This window comes from Rhinolophus sinicus, chromosome 2 (assembly GCF_057876585.1).
Source record: "Rhinolophus sinicus isolate RSI-liver-muscle chromosome 2, RSI-T2T, whole genome shotgun sequence".
Lineage (NCBI taxonomy): Eukaryota > Metazoa > Chordata > Mammalia > Chiroptera > Rhinolophidae > Rhinolophus > Rhinolophus sinicus.
Genome location: NC_142502.1, coordinates 29,119,884 through 29,147,831, shown reverse-complemented (window position 1 = coordinate 29,147,831; position 27,948 = coordinate 29,119,884). Strand labels below are relative to the sequence as shown.

At 36.8% G+C, this 27,948-nt stretch overlaps 2 protein-coding genes and 1 long non-coding RNA gene across 4 annotated transcripts in view; 1 reads left to right on the top strand and 2 right to left on the bottom strand.

The window, feature by feature from the left end:
• Nucleotides 1-123: 123 nt before the first annotated feature.
• Nucleotides 124-6,457, bottom strand: LOC141571713 (uncharacterized). Its single transcript, XR_012496747.2, has 3 exons — nt 6,199-6,457; nt 2,826-3,172; nt 124-378 (listed from the first exon to the last, which is right to left on the bottom strand). It is a non-coding gene; the product is annotated as an uncharacterized LOC141571713 (long non-coding RNA).
• Nucleotides 6,458-11,336: 4,879 nt separating this feature from the next.
• On the top strand, nt 11,337-21,894 carry ARG1 (arginase 1). The gene is made up of 9 exons (XM_019729378.3): nt 11,337-11,474; nt 11,818-11,933; nt 15,556-15,628; nt 17,577-17,751; nt 19,696-19,855; nt 20,236-20,330; nt 20,670-20,774; nt 20,996-21,132; nt 21,373-21,894. Exons 2-9 carry the CDS (start codon nt 11,877-11,879, stop codon nt 21,537-21,539), a joined length of 969 nt encoding a protein of 322 aa, XP_019584937.1. The 5' UTR covers nt 11,337-11,474; nt 11,818-11,876; the 3' UTR covers nt 21,540-21,894.
• A 1,891-nt stretch (nt 21,895-23,785) lies between these two features.
• MED23 (mediator complex subunit 23) overlaps nt 23,786-27,948 on the bottom strand; it is a 40,209-nt gene continuing 36,046 nt past the window's right edge. For both annotated transcript variants that reach the window (XM_019729375.3, XM_019729377.3), the window contains 3 exons: nt 27,427-27,547; nt 26,523-26,654; nt 23,786-24,891 (listed from right to left, as the gene is read on the bottom strand). In XM_019729375.3, the coding sequence (XP_019584934.1) occupies nt 24,724-24,891; nt 26,523-26,654; nt 27,427-27,547 (421 nt within the window). In that variant the 3' untranslated portion in view covers nt 23,786-24,723. The remainder of the gene's footprint in view (nt 24,892-26,522; nt 26,655-27,426; nt 27,548-27,948) is intronic.

Below are 27,948 nucleotides of genomic sequence, written 5' to 3'. Positions count from 1 at the left end.
TGAAAGTGAAGCACACACAGAAACATACACACACTACTCAGGTAACACTATCAAACATAATTGGCTACAGGTGCAGCACAAATTTGGCTTTGAACTTCCTGGAAAACATAAGCCAAAAGACAATTTAGTTGCATAGTATTTATTGTCCAAAAGAAGAAAACTTAGAGTGTCTCAGACCAAGCAAAGATTTTATAGATTTTTGGTTCAAACCCCCATCCTTTATCTGTCAATAAATGTGTGTAAATTGTCATTGATTGAAGGAGCTTCCAGCCAGATATTTTAAGATCAATCAAATAGTTGGTGTTAATATTCTTCAATAAAATGAAGGGTTAAACCAATCCATCCTGATGAGCCATTGTACCTTGTTGACAAAAGTACCTGCAAACAACATTAGAGTTTTGTTCAAACAATTTTGGGATGACTTTTGGATAAAATTGTTTTCCACATTTTTAAAAGTGTCAACTTGTAACATCTAATATTTATACAGCATAAACCTATGACCAAATGGGACAACATGCTTTGAAATTATTCAATGAAATAATAACATTTAGACTAAAAATATGTCAGCTCAAAGGTTTACCAGTTACAGTGAGGCAAGTTAAGCAGCCTCTCTGAGTTTATTTCCACTTGGAAAAGTGGGAATATGTGACCAAAGATCAAAGATCAAATGACATAAATAACTTGAAAGTGCATTGTACATTGTAAAATGCCAAGCAAATAATTCAGATTGTTATCACATCTGTTAAAGTTGTAGAAGTGACCATTAGAACTTTCTTTAGACTAAAGGTTCAGATTATAACTCTAAAAATTTCCTCCTAAAATTCTTTACCCAATCTAATAAATATTTATTTGAATGCTTATCAAATGCTCTTCATGGGACAAAATGAAAGCATGGCTTCTTAATCAGAGGGGATTAGACTGCAACTTCTAGAACAATGCTATTAAATGGTGCAGTGAGTACTCCTGAAAATAACTGCTCTGCAGGTTGAGAGTGCTTGGAGCTGAGTGTCATGGGTTGATTGAGAAGGCTTCTCAAAGAAGTAAGTAACCATAGAATGTATCTCCTCCTCTTTGTAATTAAACCCTCCTATGATCTCCTCACATAGTTTTTATTAATAAGTACTTCACAACTGATAACATGTTTGAGGAAGAACTTTTTAAATTAAATGTATTGGGGTGAAACCTAAAATTTTGCAGGTTTCAGGTGTACATTTATATAAAGCCTCATCTATATTGTGCATTGTATGTTCACCACGTAGAGTCAGTTCTCCTTTCATCACCACATATTTGACCCCCTACCCCCGGATTCTAGTTTCCATTTGAGATGAAATTTTATTGCCTGAGCTCAGATCTTAAAAGGTAATGAGGTTTGGCGAGTTCAGATGTTACATGCTACTCGAGAATGATCTTTTCAAGTGTTTTCTAAAAGCAGCTGTGCACAGCATAGATCATTTTAGGCATTGCTTGGTTTCCACATGCCATTCTCAAATAAAAGGAACCAGGGCTCCTTGGACAAATGGCTAGTCCCAAGGTGATAGCAGAGGAAGTACAAGATAAGCTTGGAACATCTTGTGATGCCAGACAGTAAGGAAGTACTCAATAAGTGTGGCTGTCGTGTAAAGAAAGATACAAGAGTTAACTTGAAACATTGGCCAAATTCGGAGTAATCTGAGCAACAAAATAAATAATGACAATGTCTTAACTCATGCAGCTATAACAAAATAACACAGACTGAGTAGCTTAAACAACAGAAATGTATTTCTCACAGTTGTAAAGTCTAAGATCAAGGGCCTGGTAAGGCAGGTTTCAGCTGAAGCCTCTGCTCTGGGCATGTAGGCAGCCACCATCTCCCTATGTGCTCACATAATTTCTTTGTGCTACGCGGACAGAGAGAGAGCAAGCTCTATGGTGTCTCCTTTTATAAGAGTAGTAACCCCATTGTGCGGGCCCCACCCTCCTGACCTCATCTAACCCTTATCACTTCTCAAAGTCTCCCATCTCCAAATACTATCACATTGGAGGTAGGGCTTCAATGTGTGAATTTGGGGTGTGTGTGTGTGTGTGGGGGAATGAAAACATTCAGTCCATAACAGATAATAATGAATTATAACCCATCAAGTAAAATAAGAATATATGAGTCCATGGTCATGTATATAATTAAATAAAGAAATGAGAGAGAAATAAAGGCTCTTTCTTAGAGTAGAATCCCAACTAATAAATGTGAAACATGATGGAAATAAGTAATTACCCTTTGGCAAATATCACAGTAATAAATTGTTTTAGTTAAGAATCATCAACTGATGTTTAACTTAGTGGGTTGAAGCATAATGAGAAACAGGATAATTGCATAATATTAAAGTATCACCCCACAACATACTTATTAATTACTAAGAGAAAAGTAGTAATTTTACAGTAGAGAAACCTGGCAGATCCTACTATAACCAACTAATCAAAGTTAACATAAATGTAACAGGACAAACCAACCTCATAAGCCTTCTAATGTAATAAGACACAATATTATTTTAATGGTATTCTTACAAAAATGCATAACTTGAATTTAATCAGAGGAAACCTCAGACAAACCTAAACTGAGAGACTCTTTAAAAGTCCAAAGTTCATAAAAGACAGAGAAAAACTGAGGAAATGTACCAAATTAAAGGAGACTAGGGAGACATGACAAGTTCATGCAATCTGTGATCCTAGATTCATCCCGAGTTAAGGGTAGTATCCATATATTATACTTTTGGGTCCCAAATAACAAAAAGCCTAGAAGCAAGCACTGAGTAATATGGTTTTTAATGAATACATATTGACTCATCACTTACCAAGGAATTTAGATGGGTAGAATCTTCTGCCTTCATCAGCACCCCCTCTCTCTAAGTACAAATGTGTGTTTTGAATCACCCATAGAGTACAGATGAGCACTTAGTTGTGTCAGAAAAGCTCTGCCCTTCAGCAGTGATTAATAGGCTAAAAACTTGAACAATTGACTTGGAAGTGCGAGCCTCTGCCAAGTAAAGATGTTTCATCGTCTCAGAGGTGATGCTGATTCATTTGTTCTTGACTCTGAAGAACTAGGGAGCCAGGCCACCTTGTTAATGTGTCCTCAGTCCACATCTTCAGAGTGTCTGCCCAGAGAGTGGATATCTTGTCTATTTCCAGGGACATATCACTGGAAAGGTAATAAATTAAACTTCGCACAGTATTTTGCATGAGAATTTTCAAAAATCTATCTGTAAACTTTTAGTTGCCAAGCATGGTAGGCTAGGTTATTGAGATCATTTCTCTTCATGAAAACAACTAAATATACTGGGTAAAACTCATTTAAAAGCAGTGATGACCTAACAACCCAGTAAAGAATTGCAAGGCTAGAGTTAAAATGGAAAATTGGAACCCCGGAGGTAAGCTAGAACAGAAGTTGATTTTACTCTGGGGCATTTGACAATTCAAGGAAATTTTAACTTTTGACAGCCTCATGGAATGAAGTAGACATAAATCAATGCTCAGGGCATATAAAAAGTTCAGAATTAAAGAGGGAACCTAAAAAAAAAAAAAGCTGTGACTCTAAGTGACTAGATCTTCACAATAAGCTGAAAGGTGAATAAGAAGTTAAGCAGCTTTCACAAAGATTTCCATCCAAATTTTAATACCTGAGTGGTGCAGGGAACCTCAGCCTTTGAATTTGATTTAAGGTTGTCCTACATATATTTTGCCCTGATGTACCTGGAAACTACACAAATATTTTTTGCATACCTTCATCATACCTTTACATTATTCTTGAAAATATTATCATTAACAGTGACCAGTACAGAGACAAAGATGATCTGGTATTAACAACAACAACAAAAAAGTCAATATAAGAAAGAAACAAGAAGCACAGAAATAGGCCAACAAAGATTTCTTTTAATTTATTGGGGTGAAAATTGTTAGTAAAATTACATAGTTTTCAGGTGTACAATTCTGTATTACATCATCTATAAATCCCATTGTGTGTTCACCACCCAGAGTCAGTTCTCCTTCCATCACCATATATTTGATCCCCCTTACCCTCATCTCCCACCCCCCACCCCCCTTACCCTCTGGTAACCACTAAACTACTGTCTGTGTCTATGAGTTTTTGTTTCTCATTTGTTTTTCTTGTTCTTTTGTTGTTTTTGGTTTATATACCACATATCAGTGAAATCATATGGTTCTCTGCTTTTTCTGTCTGACTTATTTCGCTTAGCATTATACTTTCAAGATCCATCCATTTTGTCACAAATGTTCCTATATCATCTTTTCTTACCGCCGAATAGTATTCCATTGTGTATATATACCACAACTTCTTTATCCATTCATCTATCGAAGGACATAACAAAGATTTCAAACACTAAAATTCCAAATACAGACGTACAATCTGAATATATTTACTATATTTAAAGATATAAAAGAAAAACTTGGACATAACTATAGAAAGGAGGAAACCGTATCCCCAAAATGAATAACTTAACAATTGGTATTGAGAATTCATTGACCAGATGATTTAGCTAAAGGAAGAATTATTGAAACAGAAAAGAGGTCAAAAGATATTCTTCAGAATGCAACATGAAATGACAAAAAGAGTAAAAGATTAGAGAATATTATTAAAAGCCCTAATACACTTTTAACTTTAATCCCAGAAGAAGAGAAAATAGAATATGAGGCACAGAATATGAGACACTTGAACACATAAAAATGGCTAGGAATTTTTAAAAATTGGTAAACAATATTTGTCCACAAACTCAAGAAGCCTAACAAATCCAAAAATGATATATAGAAATCCAGTTAGATATAGCACATCCAAATTACCGAAAGCCAAGTTCAAAGATAAAAATCTTAAAAACAGCTAGTCAAACCCACTTTCCTCCAGTAACGCCTCAATGGAAACTTAAATAGGCTGGTCCCCAGAGCATGAACCAAGATATTTATCTAGGAAAAAAACACCAAAAAACCTAAACCATGCCATCTCTTAAATTAACAGTTTTGGTTTTCTTTAATAATTATAAGAAATACATATCCGATGTTAATTAATATACACACATATTAAAGCTCCTCAGCAAAGAATAAAAATTTGCTTTTAATTTTAATTTCAATTTAATTTTCCAGAGAAGTTAGGCCTTGAGGGCATCCACCCTTTAATAGAACAAATCAAAAGAAAGAAAGCCTTGAAATAAAATATCAACATGGTTTGACGCTCTGGATTTGAGTAAAGAACATGATAAATTTTCAGCAGATTCTTTGTTATTTTTTTGAGTGTGTGGTACACTGCTTACTCACCAGTTTTGGTTTCTGAAAGATTCTGAATATCCCCTTCATCTTTTCAACGCTAAAGATTGATTGTCTCATTTATAAGAAAGAAGAAGTCATGCAGGTGAAGAGAGGTGGTGTGAAGAAATGGGCACAGCACGAGAGAGATCCAAGAAATGTGGATTCCATTCTCAGCTTTGGACTCAATTTGCTGAGTGACTTGGACAAGTCACACTGCCTCAGGGGTCACAGTTATTTCAGATGGCTGTCATATTATGTTCCAGGCCACATGTATCTTGGACTAGATCTAGACCCCAATAATGGGCATATACAGTAGTTCTCTGGTTTCATCTTTGCTCATGAGTGTGGGACATTAAGTCCCGTACTATTTCTAGGAGTCACCCAAAGGGAACTCATATGTGCTCATGAAACTAGTGATGTTAATTTCCTATGATTTATACTTTCTTCCTTCTCCCTATTCTTTATATCTCTTGGGAGTCGGTAGACGTAATCTACATAGTGAGATGTAAGCATCTTCCCCCAACACCAAGCCTACAGATCAGGGTCCATTTGAGCACTGGGTGACATCTCTGGAGACCTCAGGGCACCAAAGTGGTGGAGCTCCCCCTTCTGGGTTACTGTCTGTCACCTGGTGCTCCTTTAGTTCCCTATACTCATAGAGAGATCAGTGATATTACTCTTCCATAGTTTGGTTTCTATAGACTCCATACTCCCAGGAGTACTGCTTCCAGTCTGGCTAGGTAAAGAGAGAGGAAGGCAAAGAAAGAGGAAGAGGCTATAAAATATATTTGTGAAATGACATGAGCTAGACAGAGTGAAACTTTATTCATGGCCGCCCAGTCTGCTTTGACTTCTAGCATGCCACAAAGGGTTAAGAGAGTTTTTCTCTAGAGACATTACTAGGTCACTTACCCAGGGATCATCAGTTTGAACATTTCCATAAATTCAAGGTATTCCAGGAGCAGGCTCAGCCTTACTTTACTGGGTGTAGAGTCCAACCAATGCATCAAACGAAATGGCTTCCTAAAATCACTCCATTAGAGATTTCGTCCTTTGGATTTTGTGTATTTTCCAGTTCTCTATAAAAGTGCTAAGGATCCTGGGCTTCATCTGAAAAGAGTCTTGTTTGTTAGCTGTGTGATTAAAAGACAATGCAGAAACAGGCCACAGTTTGGAGACTTAGAAAGAGAAAGAGGTAGAGAGTAAGAGCTATGTCGGGTTTTTTTTGTTGCTGTTATTTGTTTGCTTTTTTTTTTTTTTTTTTTTTTTTGGTTTCTCTCATTATGCAACTTACTTATCCATCTTTTATTATTGCAAAAACATTTATTGAGGTTTCTTAGGGGCTGCACTGTGTCCCTCCAAAAGGTATGTTGAAATCCTAATCTCCAGTGCCTCAGAATGTGGCCCTATGTGGAAATAGTGTTATTGCAGATATAATTAGTTAAGATGAGGTCATACTGAAGTAAGTTGGGCCCTTAATCCAATAGGACCTGTGTCCGTATAAGAAGATGGCATGTGAAAACACAGAGTCACAGGGAGAACACCATGTAAAGACAGAGGATTAGAGTGATGCCTCTATAAGCCAAGAAATACCAAAGATTGCTGGAAAACCACCAGAAGTTCGGAAAAGGCAAGGAAACCCCTTCTTCTGAAACCCCTATAGGTTTCAGAAGAAGCATGAATCTGCAACATTTTTTTATTATTAGTTTCAGGTGTACAAAACAATGTAATAGTTAGACATTTATACCCCTCACAAAGTGATACCTCCCTCCCCCAATCTGCTACCCTTCTGACATCGTATATAGCTGTTGCAGTTCCACTGACTCTATTTCTTATGCTGTACTCCACATCCTGTGACTATGTATATATATATATATATATATATATATATATATATTAAATTATAGTTGACACTCATTATTATTCAGCTTCAGCTTCAGATGTACAGTGCAGTGGTCAGGCACCTACACCGTTCATGAAGTGGTCTCCCTAATAAGACAAGTGTCTATCGGATACCCTATAAAATTTTTACAACATTATTGATTATATTCCCCAAACTGCTGAACATAGATGTAAAAGTCCTCAACAAAATATTAGCAAACAGCATTCAGCAATACATTAAAAAGATCATATAGTACAGTCAAGTGGGATTCATTCCTGGTATGCAAGATTGGTTCAATATTCACAAATCAATGTGATACACCACACTAACAAAATGAAAAATAAAAATCATATGGTCATATCAATAGATGCAGAAAAAGCATTTGACAAAATCTAACGCCCATTTATGATAAAAACTCTTAAGAAAGTGGGAATAGAAAGATCATATCTCAACATAATAAAGGCCATATATGATAAACACATAGCTAACATCGTACTCAATGGGGAAAAGCTAAAACCATTCCCCTTAAGATCAGGAACAAGACAAGGTTGCCCACTTTCTCCACTTTTATTCAATACAGTGCTGGAAGTTCTAGCCACAGCAATCAGACAAGAAAAAGAAATAAAAGGCATCCAAATTGGTAAGGAGGAAGTAAAATTGTCATTATATGCAGATTACATGATTCTATATAGAGAGAACCACAAAGACTACACCAAAAAACTATTAGAACTGATAAATGAATTTAATAAAGTAGCAGGATACCAAATTAATATTCAGAAATCAGTTGCATTTGTATACACCAATAATATACTATCAGATCTGCAACATTTTGATTTTAGACTTCTAGCCTCCTGAGTTGTGAGACAATAGATTTCTGCTGTTTTCAGTCATCCAGCTTGTAGTATTTTATTATGGTAGCCCTGGGAAACTAATATAAGGGCTTATGTGCCAAATTTCAGTCTAGCATTTTGGATCAAAGTTAAACTAGATGTGGTGCCATCCTCAGGGAAATGCCAGATAGGATTTGAGAGAGAGGGAGTGGGGATAAACAAACTGGTGAAGAGTTTTGTACTGGTAGCACAGGGACATTAAAAACTCCAAAATAAGGGTAAAGTTTGAGCTGGAAAAAGTGGAGCTCTGATAGAATGACATAGGTAAGATGCCCTCTGTCTTCTTCCTTTAGAAGTCCTGAGACTATAATTCTGAGGATTGAAAAGATGGTTTATGTTTACAACAAAAAAGGAAGCAGTGACCACTAGAAATCAGCATGAGTTTAGCAAGAACAGGGTCTGTTAGGGTCAACTCATCACCTATGACAGGGAAATCAGACTGGTAGTCGACAAAAGGTAGCAGACAAATGTAGCAAGAATTTATTGACAAACCTGGTAGTTTTCCTTATGATATCTTTATGGACAAGATGGCGTGTTTGACTTAGGAACTGAGTGAACAGCTATACTTAGGAACTAATGCTTAATTAATGGAGCTATGACAATCTGGATTGAGGTTTCCAGTGGAATGCCAAGGAGTTCTTACATTAGTGTTGCCCTGTTTGATATTTTTATCAGTGACCTGGAAAAGTGAGGCATTATGAAATTTGTCTTTGATGGTCCAGATAACTTCATGTACACCTGGATGTATATGCACTTAGATCTAAATGGAACCACATACGTAAGCAGGGCAAAAGGAAGTCAGAAATGTTTTGAAGGGAGTGACCAAAGTTGGTGACCTGAAGGAAAGTATCAATCATGTGATACAAGAAACTGGTGAGGTATGTGGAGATATACAGTCTAAATGATAGAGGACCCAAGAAAAACATGACAGTCAAGAGATAGTGTGTTTTACTTGGATCAAAGGGTTGTGATCAATGAGTCAAATAACAGGAAGGCAATCTCAGCTTGATATAGGAGGAACTTTCAGATGTTAGAGTTTTGTTGTTGTTGTTCTTTTTTCAGGCAATGAAATTTGAAAGATAACAAATCTTTACTGATTAATCTGTAAATTTAGTAAAAATTCTAGGAGGGATTTTTTTTTTGTGTGTGGAGGGTAATCTAACAACTTATTCTAAATATATGGAGAATAGAGGCCCATGAATAACTAATTCAATTTTGAAGAAAAAGAGCAAAAATGTTACTCTTGTCCAAAGAATGGTAAGCTATGCCATCAAATCATGGTAATAAAACAGTGTGGACCTGGTGCAGCCACAGGTAAATAAGCCAATGGGACAGAAGAAACAACTCAGTGACACATCTATATATGTAGGAGAACTTGGTATATGGTGGACATACTCCTTAAATTAATGAGGCAAAATGAATGGACTGTTCAATGGGTATTGTTTAGGAAACTGATGGACTATATAGGGAAAAAAGTAGTTGAAAAACTTACACAATATACAAAGATGGGTGTGAATGAATTAGAGAACTAAAGACAAACGCTAAGGCAAATAGAAGAAATTATAGAAATATATATTTGTGATTTTGAAGTAGGAAAGACTTAAGCAAAACTTCTAAAGCACAAAGCATAATGGGAAAACTATTTAGTTGCCTTTTTAGAAATTAAGGATTTTGCATGAAAACAGATACAAAGTTTTCAGATTACTGACAGTTGGGAAAACTTATTTGCAATGTTAACACCAAAAGAGTTTCATATCTAGCTATACAAAAACCACAAATAAATACCTAGGAATTACAAGCAAATCCATAAGTGAACAATAGGAGCCTATTTGGAAAACGGTTCTATTAAAACGAATCTGTGAGACCTTTGTTTCCTCATTCACTCATTCTATAAATATTTATTGAGTGCTTATCATATATCAGCACTCTTTAGGTCCTGGGGATACAACAAACAAAATTCTCTGCCTTCATGGAATTTAAATGCCGCATAATGTTCTCTCCCACCAATAGGAAAAATAAACTCGTTTCTATGAAGCAAATATTCCTTTTATTTATTTATTTTTTTAAAGTTGATTGCGGTGACAATTGTTAGTAAAATTACATAGATTTCAGGGGTACAATTCTGTCTTACATCATCTATAAATCCCACTGTGTGTTCACCACCCAGAGTCAGTTCTCCTTCCATCACCATATATTTGATCCCCCTTACCCTCGTCTCCCACCCCCCTCCCTCCTTACCCTCTGGTAACGACTAATAATCTTCCTTTTAAATTACAATCCAATCGTGTCATTGTAAAGTTGGAAGAATGTTTAGTGTGCATTTTTTCTAAATCTATACTTCTGCGTGACAATAAACAGCTCCCCACACAGGTCTGACAGGCATGAGGAGCTGGCACCCGCCCACAGGTTGGGTGGATCCAGAACATTTAAGAGTGAATCATGGCTTTTCCTCTACAACCTGTGTGTGACATTTGGCGACCTCTCTGAGCTTCAGTTTCTATATCAGTCAAATGCAGAGACCTGCCATAAAGTTGATACAAGGATTAGATGAGATAATATAAAACAGAACAGCACGATGAATGGATGAAGTTGTGGTATATATACACAATGGAATACTATTCGGCGGTAAGAAAAGATGATATAGGAACATTTGTGACAACATGGATGGATCTTGAGAGTGTAATGCTGAGCGAAATAAGTCAGACAGAAAAAGCAGAGAACCATGTGATTTCACTGATATGTGGTATATAAACCAAAACAACAAAAGAACAAGACAAACAAATGAGAAACAGAAACTCATAGACACAGACAATGGTTTGGTGGTTGCCAGAGGGTAAGGGTGGTGGGGGGTGGTGGGTGGGAGATGAGGGTAAGGGGGATCGAATATATGGTGATGGAAGGAGAACTGACTCTGGGTGATGAACACACAATGGGATTTATAGATGATGTAAGACAGAATTGTACACCTGAAATCTATGTAATTTTACTAACAATTGTCACCTCAATAAATTTAATAAAAAACAACAACAAAAAAAAAAAAACAGAACAGCACGTGGCACATGATAAAAACTTAGTGTTGGCCATTTTTACTTTTGTATCTTGATTATGATATTATGATTCCAAAAACTGTTGTTTTCCTACACACTATATTTCAAAATTCACACAGTAACCCCTTTGGCTTGTTATTAGGTAATTAGGTTTTTCTTTAAGTATTAATCAGAAAAGGAAGTCATATGTTTTCCCTAAGACTGCACCCTACTGGTGTATGAAGTATAGCTCATGGATTAACCATTAATCCTAGTGTGTTAAACCTGAACCCTAGAAACCTGAGGGGTTGTAGGGCTCCAAGGGATGTGACAGACCATCTTGCTGGTCCCAGCCCTTTTTGACACAGGAGGACCCAGAGGCCTGCAGAGGTAAGTGCTCTTCCCTGAGTTTGCACAACTAGAGCCATGGCACTGCTTTTGCGAAGATTAATTTATTATGATTAGAAAAGCTTATTAAGATTAGGCAATAAAGGTTGTGATTAGGGAAGGTTAATGTCAGATGGCTGTGAATTGGTGACATGAATAATCTCATCTAATGAGAGACCTGGACTCAGGGGATTTATGGTTATTTCATGTATTAAGAACTTTGGAGACTTCAGTCGATTGCCCCTGTTTGGTTCAGTAGGTGGAGCCAGTCTTCCTCATTAGAATAAGGTAAACAGATTCAACCCAATTATAAATGGAAAAAAAAATGTGCCTTCTATCATTGAAGATTGCAGAGACTAGAGACTGGTTGGAGAACTCAGGTGCGGTGACAAGAAGTATCAGAGCATGAGTTCCAAGCCCAAATCCATAGGGATTGTCGGAGCTCCTTTCTCCAAGGGACAGGTGAGTAAAAAGCCTGGCTTTGAATATCTAGAATTTATTAGAAAGTTTCAGACTTAAAAATCAGTAATTGTTATTATGTGGTTAGTTACGTTTCCTCATATACTCTGGCCCCCAAAATGGTATATATTTTAAAGTCGTCTCACCGTCTTACAACTTTGTATAATTATGATCACCAACTCACTCCTAGTCTTCTGACTCCTAATCTCAGCCACAGCTGGTTTTATTTGACTCTACAAACTTTTTCCTCATATTTTTTAAGAGAAAATATTTTTATTTGAATGGAAATGGACTATTTCTGCATTGCCTCCACTCATTTAGATTTCTGTGCTCTCGTTGCTTTTGATGCTACTGTGTATATGTTGAGAGAGAAAATTTTAAGAAAACACATGTATTTAGTTATGTAATTAATGCTTAGAAAAATTTCATAGGTTGTCGGCAATGATCAGAGTTCTTTTAATTGGATCAGCTATATATTTTTGCTTTATGCAACTTGTGAATAATTCATATTATTTGAGTGTTTTAATGATTCTAGAAAAGTGTTAGCCCATGGACTAACGAGGAGCCTTTGTGTGCCTCTCTTTGAAGGAGGAAAAAAGAAAACTGAAAGAAATTCTGACTGTAAATTGGCAACATGGAAAGGACTCATGGATTTATGAAACTCCCAGATTGCCAGACATGCCAGCAACATTGAACTATACAATGTTTTTTTCTGTCTGGGCACATTCATTCTGGTCAATATGAGATTACAGAGAGCTTAGACTCCAGCATGTGTCTGTGTTTAAAGAGGGGTGGAAAAAAAAGAACAAAAACAAGAGCAAGCAAGATAAAATGTGAAATTAAACTCTTAAGGTTAATTTTTTTGTCATTATTTTAAGTGGAATCTTCTCTAGGTTTCTCAGAATTTTCTCTTTGTTCACCTGGTCAGCGTTTCACTCCTCTCGGTTTTGAACTCTTGCTTTGCACTCAGGCTTTTTATTGCAAAACTAAATGGGACAGGTCAGAGGTTAGAGACCCAAACTGCAGGTGGACTGTCAGTAAATACTGCTTCACTTCCCCTGGAAATCTTTCAAAGGCCTCTCCCAGAACACAGGGACATTTTTGCTGACAGAGAAGTGTTTCATTTAAGGCTGGGGTTATTGCAAAATCCACAATACGCTCACTTTCTTGGGACAGGTTCTTACAAAGATAGGACTGAAATAGCTGACAAGAAAGAAGAAAAAGAGGGCAGTAAACAGAAATGAAGGAAGGAGGTAAGGAAAGAAAAACAGAAGGAAGAAAAGAAGGAAGGAGGAAGGAAGGAAGGAAAGAAGGAAGGAAGGAAGGAAGGAAGGAAGGAAGGAAGGAAGGAAGGAAGGAAGGATCCTGAAAATGCCCTTAGCCCTAGACCTCAGCAGAAGGTCTTATGCTGATAATAACAGCCCCTCTAAGGGATAGTATTTTGAAATATAACCTGATGCATTTTCTGCTCTCAGTAATTCTTTTTATCCCCCTACAGCCCTTCCATCATTAAAACATGGCCTCACGAGAATGAAGCTTATTGTCTCACATAGTAAGGGCTCAGAGATATATTTTTTTCTATATTAAACCATAGTATAGAGGGGGGAAAAATGGCCAACATATAAGCATGTGTCCTCTGCTAAAGGAGGTAAAAGTCTGACAAACAAGCAACAGAGAGGATTCAAGCGCAGATGACTAGAAAGTTGAGTCTAAGAAAGGACTCCATCCCCTGTCTCACGCCCTTGTAAGGCAGTGGGAAGCAGGAGGGATGTGGTGGCAAAAAATGAGGTAGGTATTACATTTATTTTACAGTTAACTAAGGCTCAGAGGTTTGGTAATCTGCTCAAGTCACTCAGCCTTGACTGTGTGATTCGAGGTTTGGTAATCTGCTCAAGTCACTCAGCCTTGACTGTGTGATTCCAGACAGGACTGTTTGATCCCAAAGCCTGTGTCCCTGACCCGCACTGATGCCTCTTTAGAGTCACAGTGGATCTTATACCTGTGGCCAGGTAGGAACCAGGGCCCAGCTTCAAAGGTGGCAGAGCTAATAAGTGATTTCCAAAGTGGGCTGATAAACCAAGCAATGAGAAAAGACTGCTTGTGTGGAGCAGTTTGAATCAAACAAACAAAAAGAATGCTAGGAAGTGTCGCTCTGGGAAATGTAATGACTATGCTGAAGCAAATACAGAGTCAACTAAGATTTGTTCTGAAGTTTAAAAGGGAGAGAGAGAAAATGGCCAGGGACGTTTGATCAAACTGACAATTTTTGAGAGTCTACTAAGTGTAAGTGCTACACTACAAAATACATTGCCGCCGTGTAAAGAACCTGGGACCGAAATCGAATAATGGAAAGAAGATGAAAACAAACACAGAGCCAAAGGCAAAGTAGAAGCCAAGCAGCACTTCAATGGGTTTTAAGAAGGAGAGAATATATCTGCAGAATCTATCTGAAGAAAGGGAATGGAGTAAAGGAGCCAAGTGTCAGACAGAGCGTGTGGGGTCCCTCGCTGCCAGAGACAGGAATCTAACATCGAGGATTTACCTGGCAGCCAGGACAAGCCTTCTGCTCATTTGAATTGGGAGGAGATACTTGCTTGGTTTGGTGCCACAGCCCAATCCTAGGGATACACGCACCTGTCTTATGTCTCCTCTTTTCATTCTGACAACACAAGATAACGTTGTATCTAAAACCCTTGCTGGAAAGTAGAATCAGAGAGATACACAAGAGAACTGTATCTTCAGATCACTAATCAACCAGGAGACTAGAGAAGATTTAGGGCCAGGAGGAAGCGTGTTGGTTTCCCTGATGTAAAAACAGCGAGGGTAGAATTCTTGTCCACTGTGCTTATCGAGCAGGTCAAACCTTGAAATAATAGGTTGGTCTTTGTGGTTTCTGCTCCCAGGTGATGCATGTCCCTGTTGCCTGCTTTCCATCCTTACTACTGTGACGATCTGCATGTGGGTCTCTTTCGTGCCACTTTTGTTTTTTTTTTTGTGCTTTTTTTTTACCCAAGCTGTTCCCCTGGTTTGCAAAATTTCTCCATCACCCCATCCATTTTCCTGAACTCGTGTTGCATCACTCAGCTGAAATGTCATCTGCTCCACCTGACACACTCTGTCCCTGGCATCCTGTTTTTGTTATGACGTCTTCTATCTGCTTGGAAGCAAATCTCCAAGTGCTGTAATTGGGGTGAAATATCCAAATCTCCGATTAGCTTAGGCATTACTCAAAGACAGAAATCCTCTCCTTTTCATCACTGTATCTTCACCTATCAGAGTGCTTTTGCACAAAATAAATGTTCACTCTTGGTAACGTGGTGTGATGGGAAGATGAGATGCAGGTGTTAGAATCCGTAGGCACTGGATCAGGTTCGAAGGCTCTGCCGCTTGTTAACTGTAGGCCTGCAAGAAACTAACCTTTCGGATTCTGGGGCCTCATATTTGACACAGGAGCAATCCAATCTACCTTGCTGTCATGATTAAAAGATAATGTTTATTTCTGGCTCTGTAGGAACTCAAAAAATGGTCGTTACTATTCAACTGATTAAATAATTAAAAGAGTTTCCTATTGGGGCATCTGATGATCAAGATCATGTCTGAATTACTTTGTTTTTTAATTGTTCAGCCACGAGGAGGAGTGGAAGAAGGCCCTAAGGTACTGAGAAAGGCTGGCCTGCTTGAGAAACTTAAAGAACAAGGTAATTTTTAAGCTGAAAGATGATCAGCCTGACTTCCTTCATACTCTGAAGGAAGAAGCAGGCTCCTGTTAAAATGGAGTGTGTCTGGAGTGACATCTATACCACAGAATTGCAGCATAGGCTATAACTTTAGAAGCACATCCTGTAAAAAATAAACAAAAATTATAAAGGGTATGGGGAGAATGCTCAATAAATATTGCTTATTTACTCAGATATTTTGTCTTTCCAGACAGACTACTGCATAAGAGAATCTATGTATGCAAAAGCTGGGGCTGGGGTGGGTGGTAGGGGAGTTGGGGGGATTGAAACTGAAAGGCAAGGGACAGCAGGAAGTACACTATTAGCAAGAAGACCCCTATTTGTAAGAGGAAATAAAACAGTAATAATAATGACGTGTGTATGCATGTACACACACACACACACACACACACATATATATAGTCATGCAAATAAAAAATGATATTTTAAAAGTGTAGGCTAAAGTAAATGTCATCTTTATGTACAAAACTCTGATAAAGTATTGGCAAGGATATGGAGCAACTAGGACCCTCCGATATTTCCGATGAGAATGCGTAATGATACAGCTACTTTGGAAAGCTGTTTGGCAGTTTCTTCAGCGTACATTTGCATTTTTGACCCAGTAAACATACTCCTTCTCTTAGTATTTACCCAAGAGAAGTGGAAAGACACATCCATGCAATTGTTTGTACTGGAAGGTTTGTATTGGAAGGTTTGTAGCAACGTTATTTATAATAGCCCAAAAATGGAAACCACAAAATGTCCATCAGCCAGTAGAGGGATAAATGAGAGGTGGCCCATCCATACCATGGGATGCAGTGACTGCAAAGGGGCATGAGGGAGCTGTGGGGAGTCATGGAAGTTTCTAAATCTCAATTGTGGTGGTGGCTGAAAGACTGTAGATATTTCTAAAACTCATTGACCTGTACACTGAAAATGAATCAATTTTAGAAAATTTTAGTAAATAAGAATTAAAGTTAAAGAGAGAGAGAGAGAGAGAGAGAGAGAGAGAGAGAGAGAGAGAGAGAGAGACCCCAACAGAGAACAGAAGATTTGGGTAAATGGACTGGACCAGTTAACAAGCATAATTTGTTCACATCTTATATCGGGTTAAATCTCTTGAAGGTATTATTGAACCGTAGATACACAGAGACATGAATAAATACAATACACGAAGACTAGTTAGTTCAGATCATTGAACTGAGCCCCTATCGTAGTGTTACATAAAGTTCTGTACCTTGAAGCCTAATGCAGGGCCTTGTAAGAAGTGTCCCAGGTCCTTAGGAACTTTGGGTTACCTTATTTAAAAAGTAATAATGAAGCCTTTATTTCCCAAGCTTGCTGAAGTGTTAGGTTGGATGGTAATCACATATCTGTATTTAATTCTGACAGCACCACTATAAGGCAAGGTCCATGGATGGAGGAGGAGCCGAAGTGCTTCAGCAGGTGTCAGATTGGATTGTTAATATGGAATCAGAAAATGTAGAAAATACTGGTGTATTTTCCTTGGGATCCATATACATACTTATTTATATTTAAACTACTTCTTTATTATCAATACAAAACATGATTATGGTAGAAAAGTAGAAAGTACATAAGCAGAGACAGAGACAAGATGGCTGCCACCCATTAAGCCCAAACCAGAAGGTTACCACTGTGGTACTTACCAGCCTAAGTGGATGAATTCAAGAAATAATTACTGAGAACCCAGTGTACAGCAGGCAGCGGTGTGGGGCACAGGTGAGATGATGATGTCAGGCCAAAGTAGACGTGGTTTCTACCTTCACAACTTGTACAGTCCCACCAGGTTGTTTTTCTTTGCTTATACGTTAGAAAATATACGTATTTTGTAATTTTAAAATCACCCTGCACAGATGGTTTTGTAATCCTTTTTTATTTAGTAACCTGTGACTTTTGATTTTAATTATAGAGTGTGATGTAAAAGATTATGGGGACCTGCCCTTTGCTGATGTCCCCAATGACAGTCCCTTCCAAATTGTGAAGAATCCAAGGTCTGTGGGAAAAGCCAACGAGCAGCTGGCTGGTGTGGTGGCAGAAGTCAAGAAGAGTGGAAGGACCAGCCTGGTCCTGGGTGGAGACCACAGGTCCTGTTTAATGATGCTGACTATGGGGATCGGGCACAAAAGGCATAAAGCCAGGGTGACCAAAACCGTAACAGAGAAAATATGGAAGGGGAAGCATTGATCAATAGTTCATACCGATTTTTCTGCCTTTAAAAAAAATTTCTTGGTTACTACTTTATTTTGGAAACAGACTATCTAAAATCTTGCATTATCTTCATTACAGCAGAAAATACATGAAATATGAATTTCAGTAAAATAGTCAGCACAGGCTCACATTTCTAAATAAATAAGCACTGAGGAAATGCGTAGTCAGCTGATTGTACTTGATTATCGATAAAGGGACAACCCATTTAGGTCAACATTTAAAGGTGTTTTCCATTATAAAAGTAATGAAACACACACACATATAAAAGAGAGGAAAAAAAAAACCACAGTGGTAATTGTAATTCCCTAACAACCATTTCAACTGGAATTGAAAATCTGGTGTATTTCCTTGCCATTTTTTCTCACTTGTATTAGGTTGGTGCAAAAGTAATTGCAATTTAAAAGGTTAAAAATAATTGCAAAAACCGCAATTACTTTTGCACCAACATAATACATGATTTTGTCTGACAATTGTGTGTGTGTGCGTGTGTATGTGGTAGTCTATGTTTTGTTCTTAGTCTACAGTACATATTTCCTTATGTTACTTCATGATATATATAAGCATAAGTTTTCACTCTTGCGTAAGTTTTCATTAAGGCATTATATCACTATACACACCCATGTTGTCAGATATTCAGGTTATTTTCAAATTTTTACTATTACCAACATCACCATTTTCACCAAATAATGTGGCAAATATCGTTTTTGTGCATGAGCCTTTTTAATGTTTACTCTCAAGGTCCCAAAATAAGTTACCAGAAGTATGACTAGATTAGAAAGTATAAACATTACAATGGCTCTTGGTGCAGGAATCAAATACTTCCTCTCCCTCACTTTTTTCTTCCAAAACAAAACTGTTAGCAAGGCTTCTGTGACAAAACTGCAATTGAGAAACTGGGCCTCTCTATTTTAAATGGAAAAAAAATTAAGTGTAAATTTTAAGAGTGGCATAAAAGACAAGAAACCTAAAGAGAAAACAAACATCAAGACGAATAATCAATGCCAGAACCTCAAGGCATGACTGCTTCCACCTGGAGAATCGAAAAGTTCATGATTCTCTGAATTGTACTTGCAACATTTATGAGTGGACGGATACAGGCATTGTATGAAAAACACTAATCTTTTAGCTATTGTGTTAGGTATTACTTAGCTGTTCCATTCAGGCAAATTTTCTGGAGCTTGGAGTGTTTCAGATGAACTGTGAGAGTCTGGACCAGTCTAAGAGTGGGTCTTTAAATGTTTGGCAGGAAACTAGGAAGTTCAAGCATAGTATCTGAGTGTTGAACAGAGTCAGTGCGAACCCGGAATATACTGGCTAAAGTGGCTATAAGGACTACTGAGTGATGCTTTCTGATTGCAAAGAATTACATTTTAAGAAAAAAAATGGAAGGACTCTGTCATAATTCACCCGGGGTAATCAAATATTTACCAAGAGAGATGAGACTGCAGAAAAGAAACCTGCTTTAACCCTGAAAATGGAATAGTGTATCATGCTAAGGAATTTCTTGTGTGCCCAGTATTGTTACCCAAGTTCAATTTTTGGTGAAACTAAATCTTCAATTTTAGTAGACGATGGTTTCGAAACAAAATGACAAATTATTTAGTAATGTCTTGATGTAAATATAACTTGTTAGTAAATATTAAGTGTAAGCTCTCTACTTTCTCTATTGTTTTCATTATTTAGTTGGCATCTTCAATTTAAAACCTATGAGAAATATCAGTCACTTTGACTTAAAGGAAAATCAAGCAAGAGCATTGAGTGAATAATGTGATATATGTAATGATACTGCAAACCTGATGTTCCAACTTTTTCCTCTAAAGTTTGGCGATTGGCAGTATCTCTGGCCATGCCAGGGTCCACCCGGATCTCTGTGTCATTTGGGTGGATGCTCATGCTGACATCAACACTCCACAGACAACCTCAAGTGGGAACTTACACGGACAACCTGTGTCTTTCCTTTTGAAGGAACTAAAGGGAAAGGTAAAAGGCTGGTCGCTATTCTATTACAAAATAATAAACTTTAGCAGAAGTTTAGGAGGTGGAAGGAGGAACCCCTGTGCCATCTTGTTCTTGGTATAATCTCACACTGTTTTCTCGCAGCCCATAAGCAACGGGTTGGCGGATAAAGGTGGTGAGCTCCTTACCTCTACCTTCCTTGATAGTTTGTGAACTGACTTTATATGTATGTATTGTCCCTTTGGATTCTTACACCGCTTTAGTAGGTGGGGCAGAGTTTTATAAGAAAGTTTGCAGAGCTTCAGAGGTTAAGATATATGCAGTCCAACAAGTGTCCTTAACTTTCAATGTAAGATTTGTTCAAGAGAAGCATATATAACCAAATGGAAACATTGCAATTTTAGATCCCTGATATACCAGGATTCTCCTGGGTGACTCCCTGCATATCTGCCAAAGATATTGTGTATATTGGCCTGAGAGACGTGGACCCCGGAGAACAGTAAGTTTATCCCTTGATGCAACTTACCATCATTTTTGTCCTTTTGAGTGCTAGGTATACTGGCCAAACCAAGGAGAAAACCGTATTTTAAGCACCAAGTCTATATATCTATACTTAAGTCTACATATATTTATATACATACATGTACATACAAATATATGTGTTCAGATGATTTTTATCTTGATTTGTTGTTAAATCATATTGATATACACACAGTTTACAGAACTTAAATATTTTACGTATCTTACCACATTGATCTTTTTCTTGAAAGGAAGTAAGAGGGAATAAAGTCGGCCTCCTTATTAATTGTAGATTCTCTTAATATCTCCTCTTTCATAGCTACATTTTGAAAACTCTGGGTATTAAATACTTTTCAATGACTGAAGTGGATAAACTGGGAATTGGCAAGGTGATGGAAGAAACATTCAGCTATCTAGTAGGAAGGTACGATACCTTGCTCTTCGTGTGTGTGTGCGCTTCTGTAACCTAAATATGATTAAAAGAACTTGCTACTGACACTAACGGATAGAAGTTATTAATAAAGCCTTTATGTAAAAATCACAGAACTTCATGAGTTACTATTTTATAAAGCAAGGTAAAAACCATATTTATCTATTAACTCTTAAGACAACATTAAACTGAACTCTTTCCCCACCTCTTAAAAGAAAGAAAAGGCCAATTCATTTGAGCTTTGATGTCGATGGACTGGACCCATCTTTCACACCAGCCACTGGCACACCAGTCATCGGAGGTCTGTCTTACAGAGAAGGCCTCTACATTACAGAAGAAGTTTACAAAACAGGTGGGTATAAATCTGAGTGAATGAAGAAGCAAGTATATACATGGCCAATAGATCCGAAAATCTATTGATCTGAAAATCAAATGTCTATTGACCCTCCCAGAATGCCCATCACATGAGGCAAGAACTAAAGTTGTTTCAGTTGGTCACCAACGCTTTGCACTCCTGGAAAATATTTCAAAGATACTGAATTTAAAATGTCAACTATTTAATGAATTACCTTATTTCCATTTGTTGTTGTAGGGCTGCTATCAGGATTAGATATAATGGAAGTGAACCCATCTCTGGGGAAGACACCAGAAGAAGTAACGCGAACAGTCAACACAGCGGTAGCAGTAACCCAGGCTTGTTTTGGAGTTGCCCGGGAGGGTAATCATAAGCCTCTTGACTACCTTAACCCACCTAAGTAAATGTGGAAACAGTATGGAAGAATCTCACAGCTAATGACATAATTAGCAAATCTAAGAATTTACTGATGCTTGCAGTCAGCTTCTTAAAGATTTGGTGTTTCAGAAGAATGTTTTGCCTTAGTAAATATTAATACAATTAATAAAAACTGTATCCATTCCTTCTCAGTGTGAAATTCAAGATTTGGAAATTCAAAGTTTTGTAAAATTAAAAAGCTTGTATTTCCTATATAAGCCCCCACACATAACACAATTGGGTTCCTGATATCAGGAGATAAAACTACCCCACCTGAAAAGGGACCATATTTCCATGTTGTTCAAAAGATGTGATTTTTATAATAAACTCTTTATAATAAGATTCTATCATGTTTACATGATTCCAAATATATGCAAAACACACACACACACACACACACACACACTCACACATCCTGCTTAAAACTACTAAAAGGATTTAAAAAGCCACAGTGAAATCATCATCCCCAAAACATCGTGAAACTAAAATCTGGCTCTGGTTTCTTCATCTGTAAAATGGGTAATCATAAGTCTTGAGTAATCTCCACGTTCATTAATGTTAGATGACCATGTTTTATATTTTTCTAAACCTCAAACATGGTGTTGGTTTATATTTTAAGCAGAGTAGCCTCTGGGAGGTAGAAGAAAGAAATCAAAATGCTATTTGTTTCTAAGATCTGCTAATTCAGAGAGGGGTTTCACTTAAAATTATCTAATTATCTGTGATTTCCAAACACCCCATCCTTCACTCATTGCAATTACACTGGCTCTAATTAGCTGAAATCTTTAAACAGTTCAGAACACTCATCTTGGCTCTGGAATATAGTGAGAAGAGTGGAAAAAAATAAACGCGAGTAAACTATGATCAAAACCATGAAAGCAAACTCCTCTGCTTCTCCCACACTTGTGCAGAACTCGAGCGGACTGTCAAGGAAGCAGGCCCCAGGAAAGGGGCCTTTTATTGCTGCGGTTGCAATAGCCACATCAGCCAACTGATTCTTCACATGCAGCTCAGATTTTTTAAATTAGGGAATATTGAGGAACAGTGTGTTTTTTCAGGACCCACCAGCTCCAGGTCAAGTTGTCGTTTTCAATCTAGTTGTGGAGGGCGCAGCTTCACTGGCCCATGTGGGAATCGAACAGGCAACCTTGGTGTTATGAGCACTGCACTCTAACCAACTGAGCCAACCGGCCGCCCAACAGCCCAGAATTTTAAACCTAACTATTGACACTATGGACTTTGTAAGATATTTTACTGAATTACTTTTAGATAAGAGCAATTATGTGCGATCTTACTTTAGAGTATGTGTATTGTCCAATATAGTAGCCACATGTGGTTATTTAACTTCATTAAAGATTAATAAAATTTAAAATACCATTCCACGTTTCAAGTGCTCAATAGGCACATGTAGCTACTAACTACGGTATGAGGCAGCACAGACAATGTTTCCACCATTGCAGAAAGCCCTACTGGACAGAGCCACATGACAGTATTCATTTAAAAACTAACAACAAACAGGACTTTCAGGATGTAATGAAGAAAGGCACCTTCCCCCCCACCTCAGGCACATTCTACACCCAAATAAAACTTCTGTCTTCTATTAATTAATTTCTCCAATTAATTCTAATTCTTTTAAAAGTTTATTTGGGGAAAATCATATTCACATTTTTAAAGCTAGATAGGAAAAAAATTGATCTTTCAATAAATTTATTGGAATGTATATGTCCTTGAGAAAGTGATACTGATTTTCACTTCCGTTTTTCTATTTGTATAGCAGTGTCACAATTATTCCCATTCTATGATCTGAGCAATATATTCCTTGAAGTAGTAAGACTGTATTGAGACTAACAGTAATACTTGAATTCATTTCTAGTGTAAAATTTCTGAAGAATTTTCACAATAGCCTAGAAAAATTACTTATACCATTATATAAATTTTAAGCTGGACTTGCATGGCAAATAAAGATTTAGAGATTATAATAATATAAACCACAATGAAGATAAAAATCGAGGAATAATGTATTTGGAAATAAAAATTTGAAGTATAGTTGGCTATAAACTTCATTAATTCTTTTTAAAAAAAACCAAGTTACTCCTAATTTCTAGGTCAATGCCAGTTACTGACTGTACTATACAATCCATGGAAGCACCCACATTCTGTTACTACCCAGTCAACATACTGCCTACGACACAGCAAACATTCATTCATATTGAGTAACCAATCAGAGAGTATATTCATTCAACAGATTTTACTAATTATTTTTCAAGTCTTACAATAATAATGCCATTTCCCCCCAAAATTAATATTGTCTCTCAATATCCAATAAACTCTAAAGAACCAAAATGTACACTGTATTTAAAAAATAAATAAACATTTTAAGATTATAAAAATTCAAGGATTATATCAGCTGCCAACTGAGTATAAACCTGGAAAAACCATTTATTTTTAAAAACAGATTGGAGAATTGCCATTTACGTATGACTTTATTAAGTTTATGCATTTCTAGCTATGTTATTTACTTACATAACTTCCAACTCTTTTCATACACTAAATTCAAATCTATAGCAAAGGGAGAAACTGGCCAATCTACCTCAATAGAAACATTAGCTCCTTTACTTGGAAATCTACGATAAAAATTTTAAGCCATTTAAAAAGAATATGAAACCATTTGTTCCTGCAATGCAATGAAATCTACATTCTTTATTGACAAAAATCTCTTATCCCAAAGATACACCAAAAGAGCTTTCTGTATAAAAAGATTTGTAATAGCTATTTTACATGTATGATGCCTTGAATACAATGTATTTGAAGACTGAATAATTCATTAATAATAAAAAATAAAAACAAAACCAATGGCTAGAACAGGAATGACTGAAAGTATCTAATAAGTCATTTGATCATAGATACCTCCATTTTCCTAGGTAGCTGTAATAAACTGTTATGGTTATGAAAAACATGTAGCTTACTTGATCTCTTAGAGACATAAGTATAGAAAGGGAGGTGGGAGTTACAAGGTGTCAACAGATTCACCATTTGAATCAAAATAAAACAATCTGAACTTCGCCACTTCGACTACATCACTATGTAGCATCATCGTGTTCAGATTTAAGAGATTTGAGTCCAGTTTCAAAGTCAGATGTATTTCCATTTTCACCACAGTACACCCTGACTTCACTGAGTTCCTGGTAAAGACACCGGCACCTGATTAGACTGAGGTGCTGGAGACCCACTGTTTATGGCTTGTGGAGGCACTGTAGCTGGTTCCATCTTGCTAATGTGTGTGATGAATCGAAGACGAAGTTTTAAAGCTGGTTTTAAATTACAAATAATCTTCTCTACCTAAGAAATGAAAACACATTAAAAATATTTTAACAAGAGAATAACAATTTCCCACCTTTTAAAGAAGTAATTGACACATATCCTGAGACAATAAACTAGGGAGTGGTGTGGATGAGAAGGTTCTCTACATGTTTTGTGCTTTAACAAAAGCAGATATAATTATTTCTCTCTCACATGAGAAAAAAAGTGTGCTCCCTCACACACATTATAGCGATGTACATATGTGTATGTGCATTATCTATCTATATACGCATATGCTTACAAAAGCACACCCACTTACCTAGCTAGTGAGTCATCATACTGCCAAAAGCTAGTATAGTTTATTTACACTGGAAATTTTACACATGCAACAAGTGATCACCCTTTTAAAATGTCATCTTCACAGAAGCATGAAGCACGATTATATTTTGAAGTTCTTTGAATAATGTATGACTAACATTCATCTACAAAGCTAATTTTTTTTTGGTCTTGATTTATACTTGGAATTCAAACTAAATAATATCAGATCTACTCTTACTTAAAATACTGTAAAGAAATACATAATACATCAAGCAGTTTCACAGCTTTCTTAGCTTTACTCAAATGCCCTTTGACCTTGCTGGGAAAGATCAGCCCATTAACAATTTTTCCTCCCTGGATTCCCTTGTGTGAAAGTGTCTTAGGCCCAAATATAAAGGAGATGCTAAATAAAACATGTCTGGATTGGTTCCCACTCAACTCTCCTTGACAATCAGGCTGAGGCATAAAGGACTCAACATCCTCCCCGTTTCCCCAGCTCCAACCAATGAATACAGGAGATGAGGATTCATATGTTTACATGTCAGTTTACCTCCCTTTCCCATTATAGAAAGAAATAAAGTACAAAGGGGAAGTCATTTAACTTCACCTATCTGCCCTACCTCCACCCTTCTTAAATAACTGAGACTGCTTCCCAGGTGGGAAATTCAGTTATGACTTTCCACTGTCAGCTCTACTAGGAAGTGGTTTTTCACATGTTGAGTCAGAATGTGCCTCCTTAACTTCACCTGAGTTTATATGCCCTTTGAAGTGACACAGAACTAATCTAATACCTATTTCAAATGGCAACTCTCCAAATATTGAGGACATGAACAGTCCCTAGAACTTTTAAAATTCAAGTCAAGCATCTCTAGTTCCTGCAAATACCCTTATGAAATTATTCGCTGGACCCTCCTGCTTCAGGCTTCTTGTCATGCTGCAATTTGTCCAACGTTTCCTGCAATTTGTCCAATTTGTCCAGTGCACCCTAATCACTGTGGGGAAAAGTAGGACCTCCTTTACTTATAACACACCTGTCTGGTCTTTTTAGTAGCCATACCGTACTGTTTCTGCCTAATGAGATAAGTGTTAATCAACTAACTCCCTTAGGTCTTTTTCAGATGTCCTGTTGCAAATATCAAGGGGGAAAAGTATGAGAAATTATAACATGTATTTACTTTTACTTTAATACTATATCCAGAATAGTACGTTCATGTAGCCTAAAAAGGTCTGATATCAACCCTTTCTCTTTAAAAGAAAATTAACAAAAACACTCATCCAAGCAGAAAAGTCTTATCACCGTATGTGCAAGTTTTCCAAACTAAATATTATTAGAAAAATAAAAGTTAACTTACTTGCTCTTTTACGCTGTCACCAGTAAACATATACTTCATATGATACAGGAAGTCACAGATGGGATCCATGTAATTTAAATGGGGGCTACCCTTGTCTACATTCAGCAACATGTCATAAAATGCCACACCAATCTATTTAACAAATAATATAAAATTAGTTGAATAGTCAGAAATGGTTCCATTGTTCAGCATGATGCAATTGGACTCCATTCCAAGACTAGCACAGAGGAATACCATGTTTGTTGAAGAATATCACTGATCATACAAATCTCTGTGCACTTGGGAGCTATGACATGGCCTGCATTTAATAATCGAATCAATAGTGGTACAAAACGCCCCAATAGGGCTTAAATGCAATTTCTCCTTATAACTTAGTAATTTCTCTTAAAATTAAGAGGTGGACAATCCCCTTTCAAGAAACCATCTCTCAATTTCATTTCCGGGATAACTGCAATCTCAGGGATCCTTTAGATTGTACTTCTTAGTTCTATTTGATGGCTCATACTTTAAGATTCTATTCCTGGATCATTTTCTTTTCTCTGAACTTTTGTTATAGGTGATTGACTTCATCCATTACCATGATTTTAATTAATTCCTCTGTACTATAGTGTAGGTTTTCAAATACATCTTTCTATCCATAACTGTCTTCTCAACCTTAATGATGGTTTTTCCCCCTGCATTTCCAACTCTACACATCCCACACCAAACTCATTATAGGTATATGAGTTCATGGGTATGCTAAATTCTCTAAAATCACTCTTCTCTACTAATAGGCACGCTAAATTCTCTAAACTGACTTCTCTACTAATGGTTATGATATGCAGTTTGAGAAACACTGGGAAAGAAACCTAAATAGATCTTTTAGACCTTAATTTTGTCACAGAAAATCCAGATTATATTTTACCTCTATCATACATCGAGTTCTCTCTTGCTGAAATCTTTGTAAAAATGGACCCACAAGATGGTACACATATAGTAACTGGAATTCAGTCTTCACTATAGGAAGAAGTACTTCAGTGAGAAACCTAAAATTTGAAGATAAAATTTTCTTGTGACTTAAAATCAGCTGAATTGTTTGAATTTTATTAACACAGTCTATCCATGTATTTGCAAAACTTGTAATAATTTTTTAAAAATTCCTTTTAATTTTGGTAACATTTCTATTAGGTTGGTGCAGAAGTAACTGCAGTTTAACAGGTTAAAAATAATTGCAAAAAACACAATTACTTTTCCACCAACCTAATAAAATTCATCTCACATCTCTTGCTTGTTCTTTTCATTTGATTGTTGAAATAAATTCAGATTTAAAGCCATTCTTAAAAGCAAAATTACTGAATGACAGAGGTGAATTATGTGAAATAAAGAGAAAAACCAAGCTGACATTCTCAAGAAATCTGAATCTAATTAATAACAATTTTATGGTCAA

Coding starts and splice junctions, on each gene's coding strand:
- ARG1 (XM_019729378.3), top strand. CDS start 11,877: ATGAGTTCCAAGCCCAAATCCATAGGGATTGTCGGAGCTCCTTTCTCC. Junction 11,934..15,555: donor CTCCTTTCTCCAAGGGACAG/GTGAGTAAAAAG, acceptor TTAATTGTTCAG/CCACGAGGAGGAGTGGAAGA. Junction 21,133..21,372: donor AGAAGAAGTTTACAAAACAG/GTGGGTATAAAT, acceptor TTGTTGTTGTAG/GGCTGCTATCAGGATTAGAT.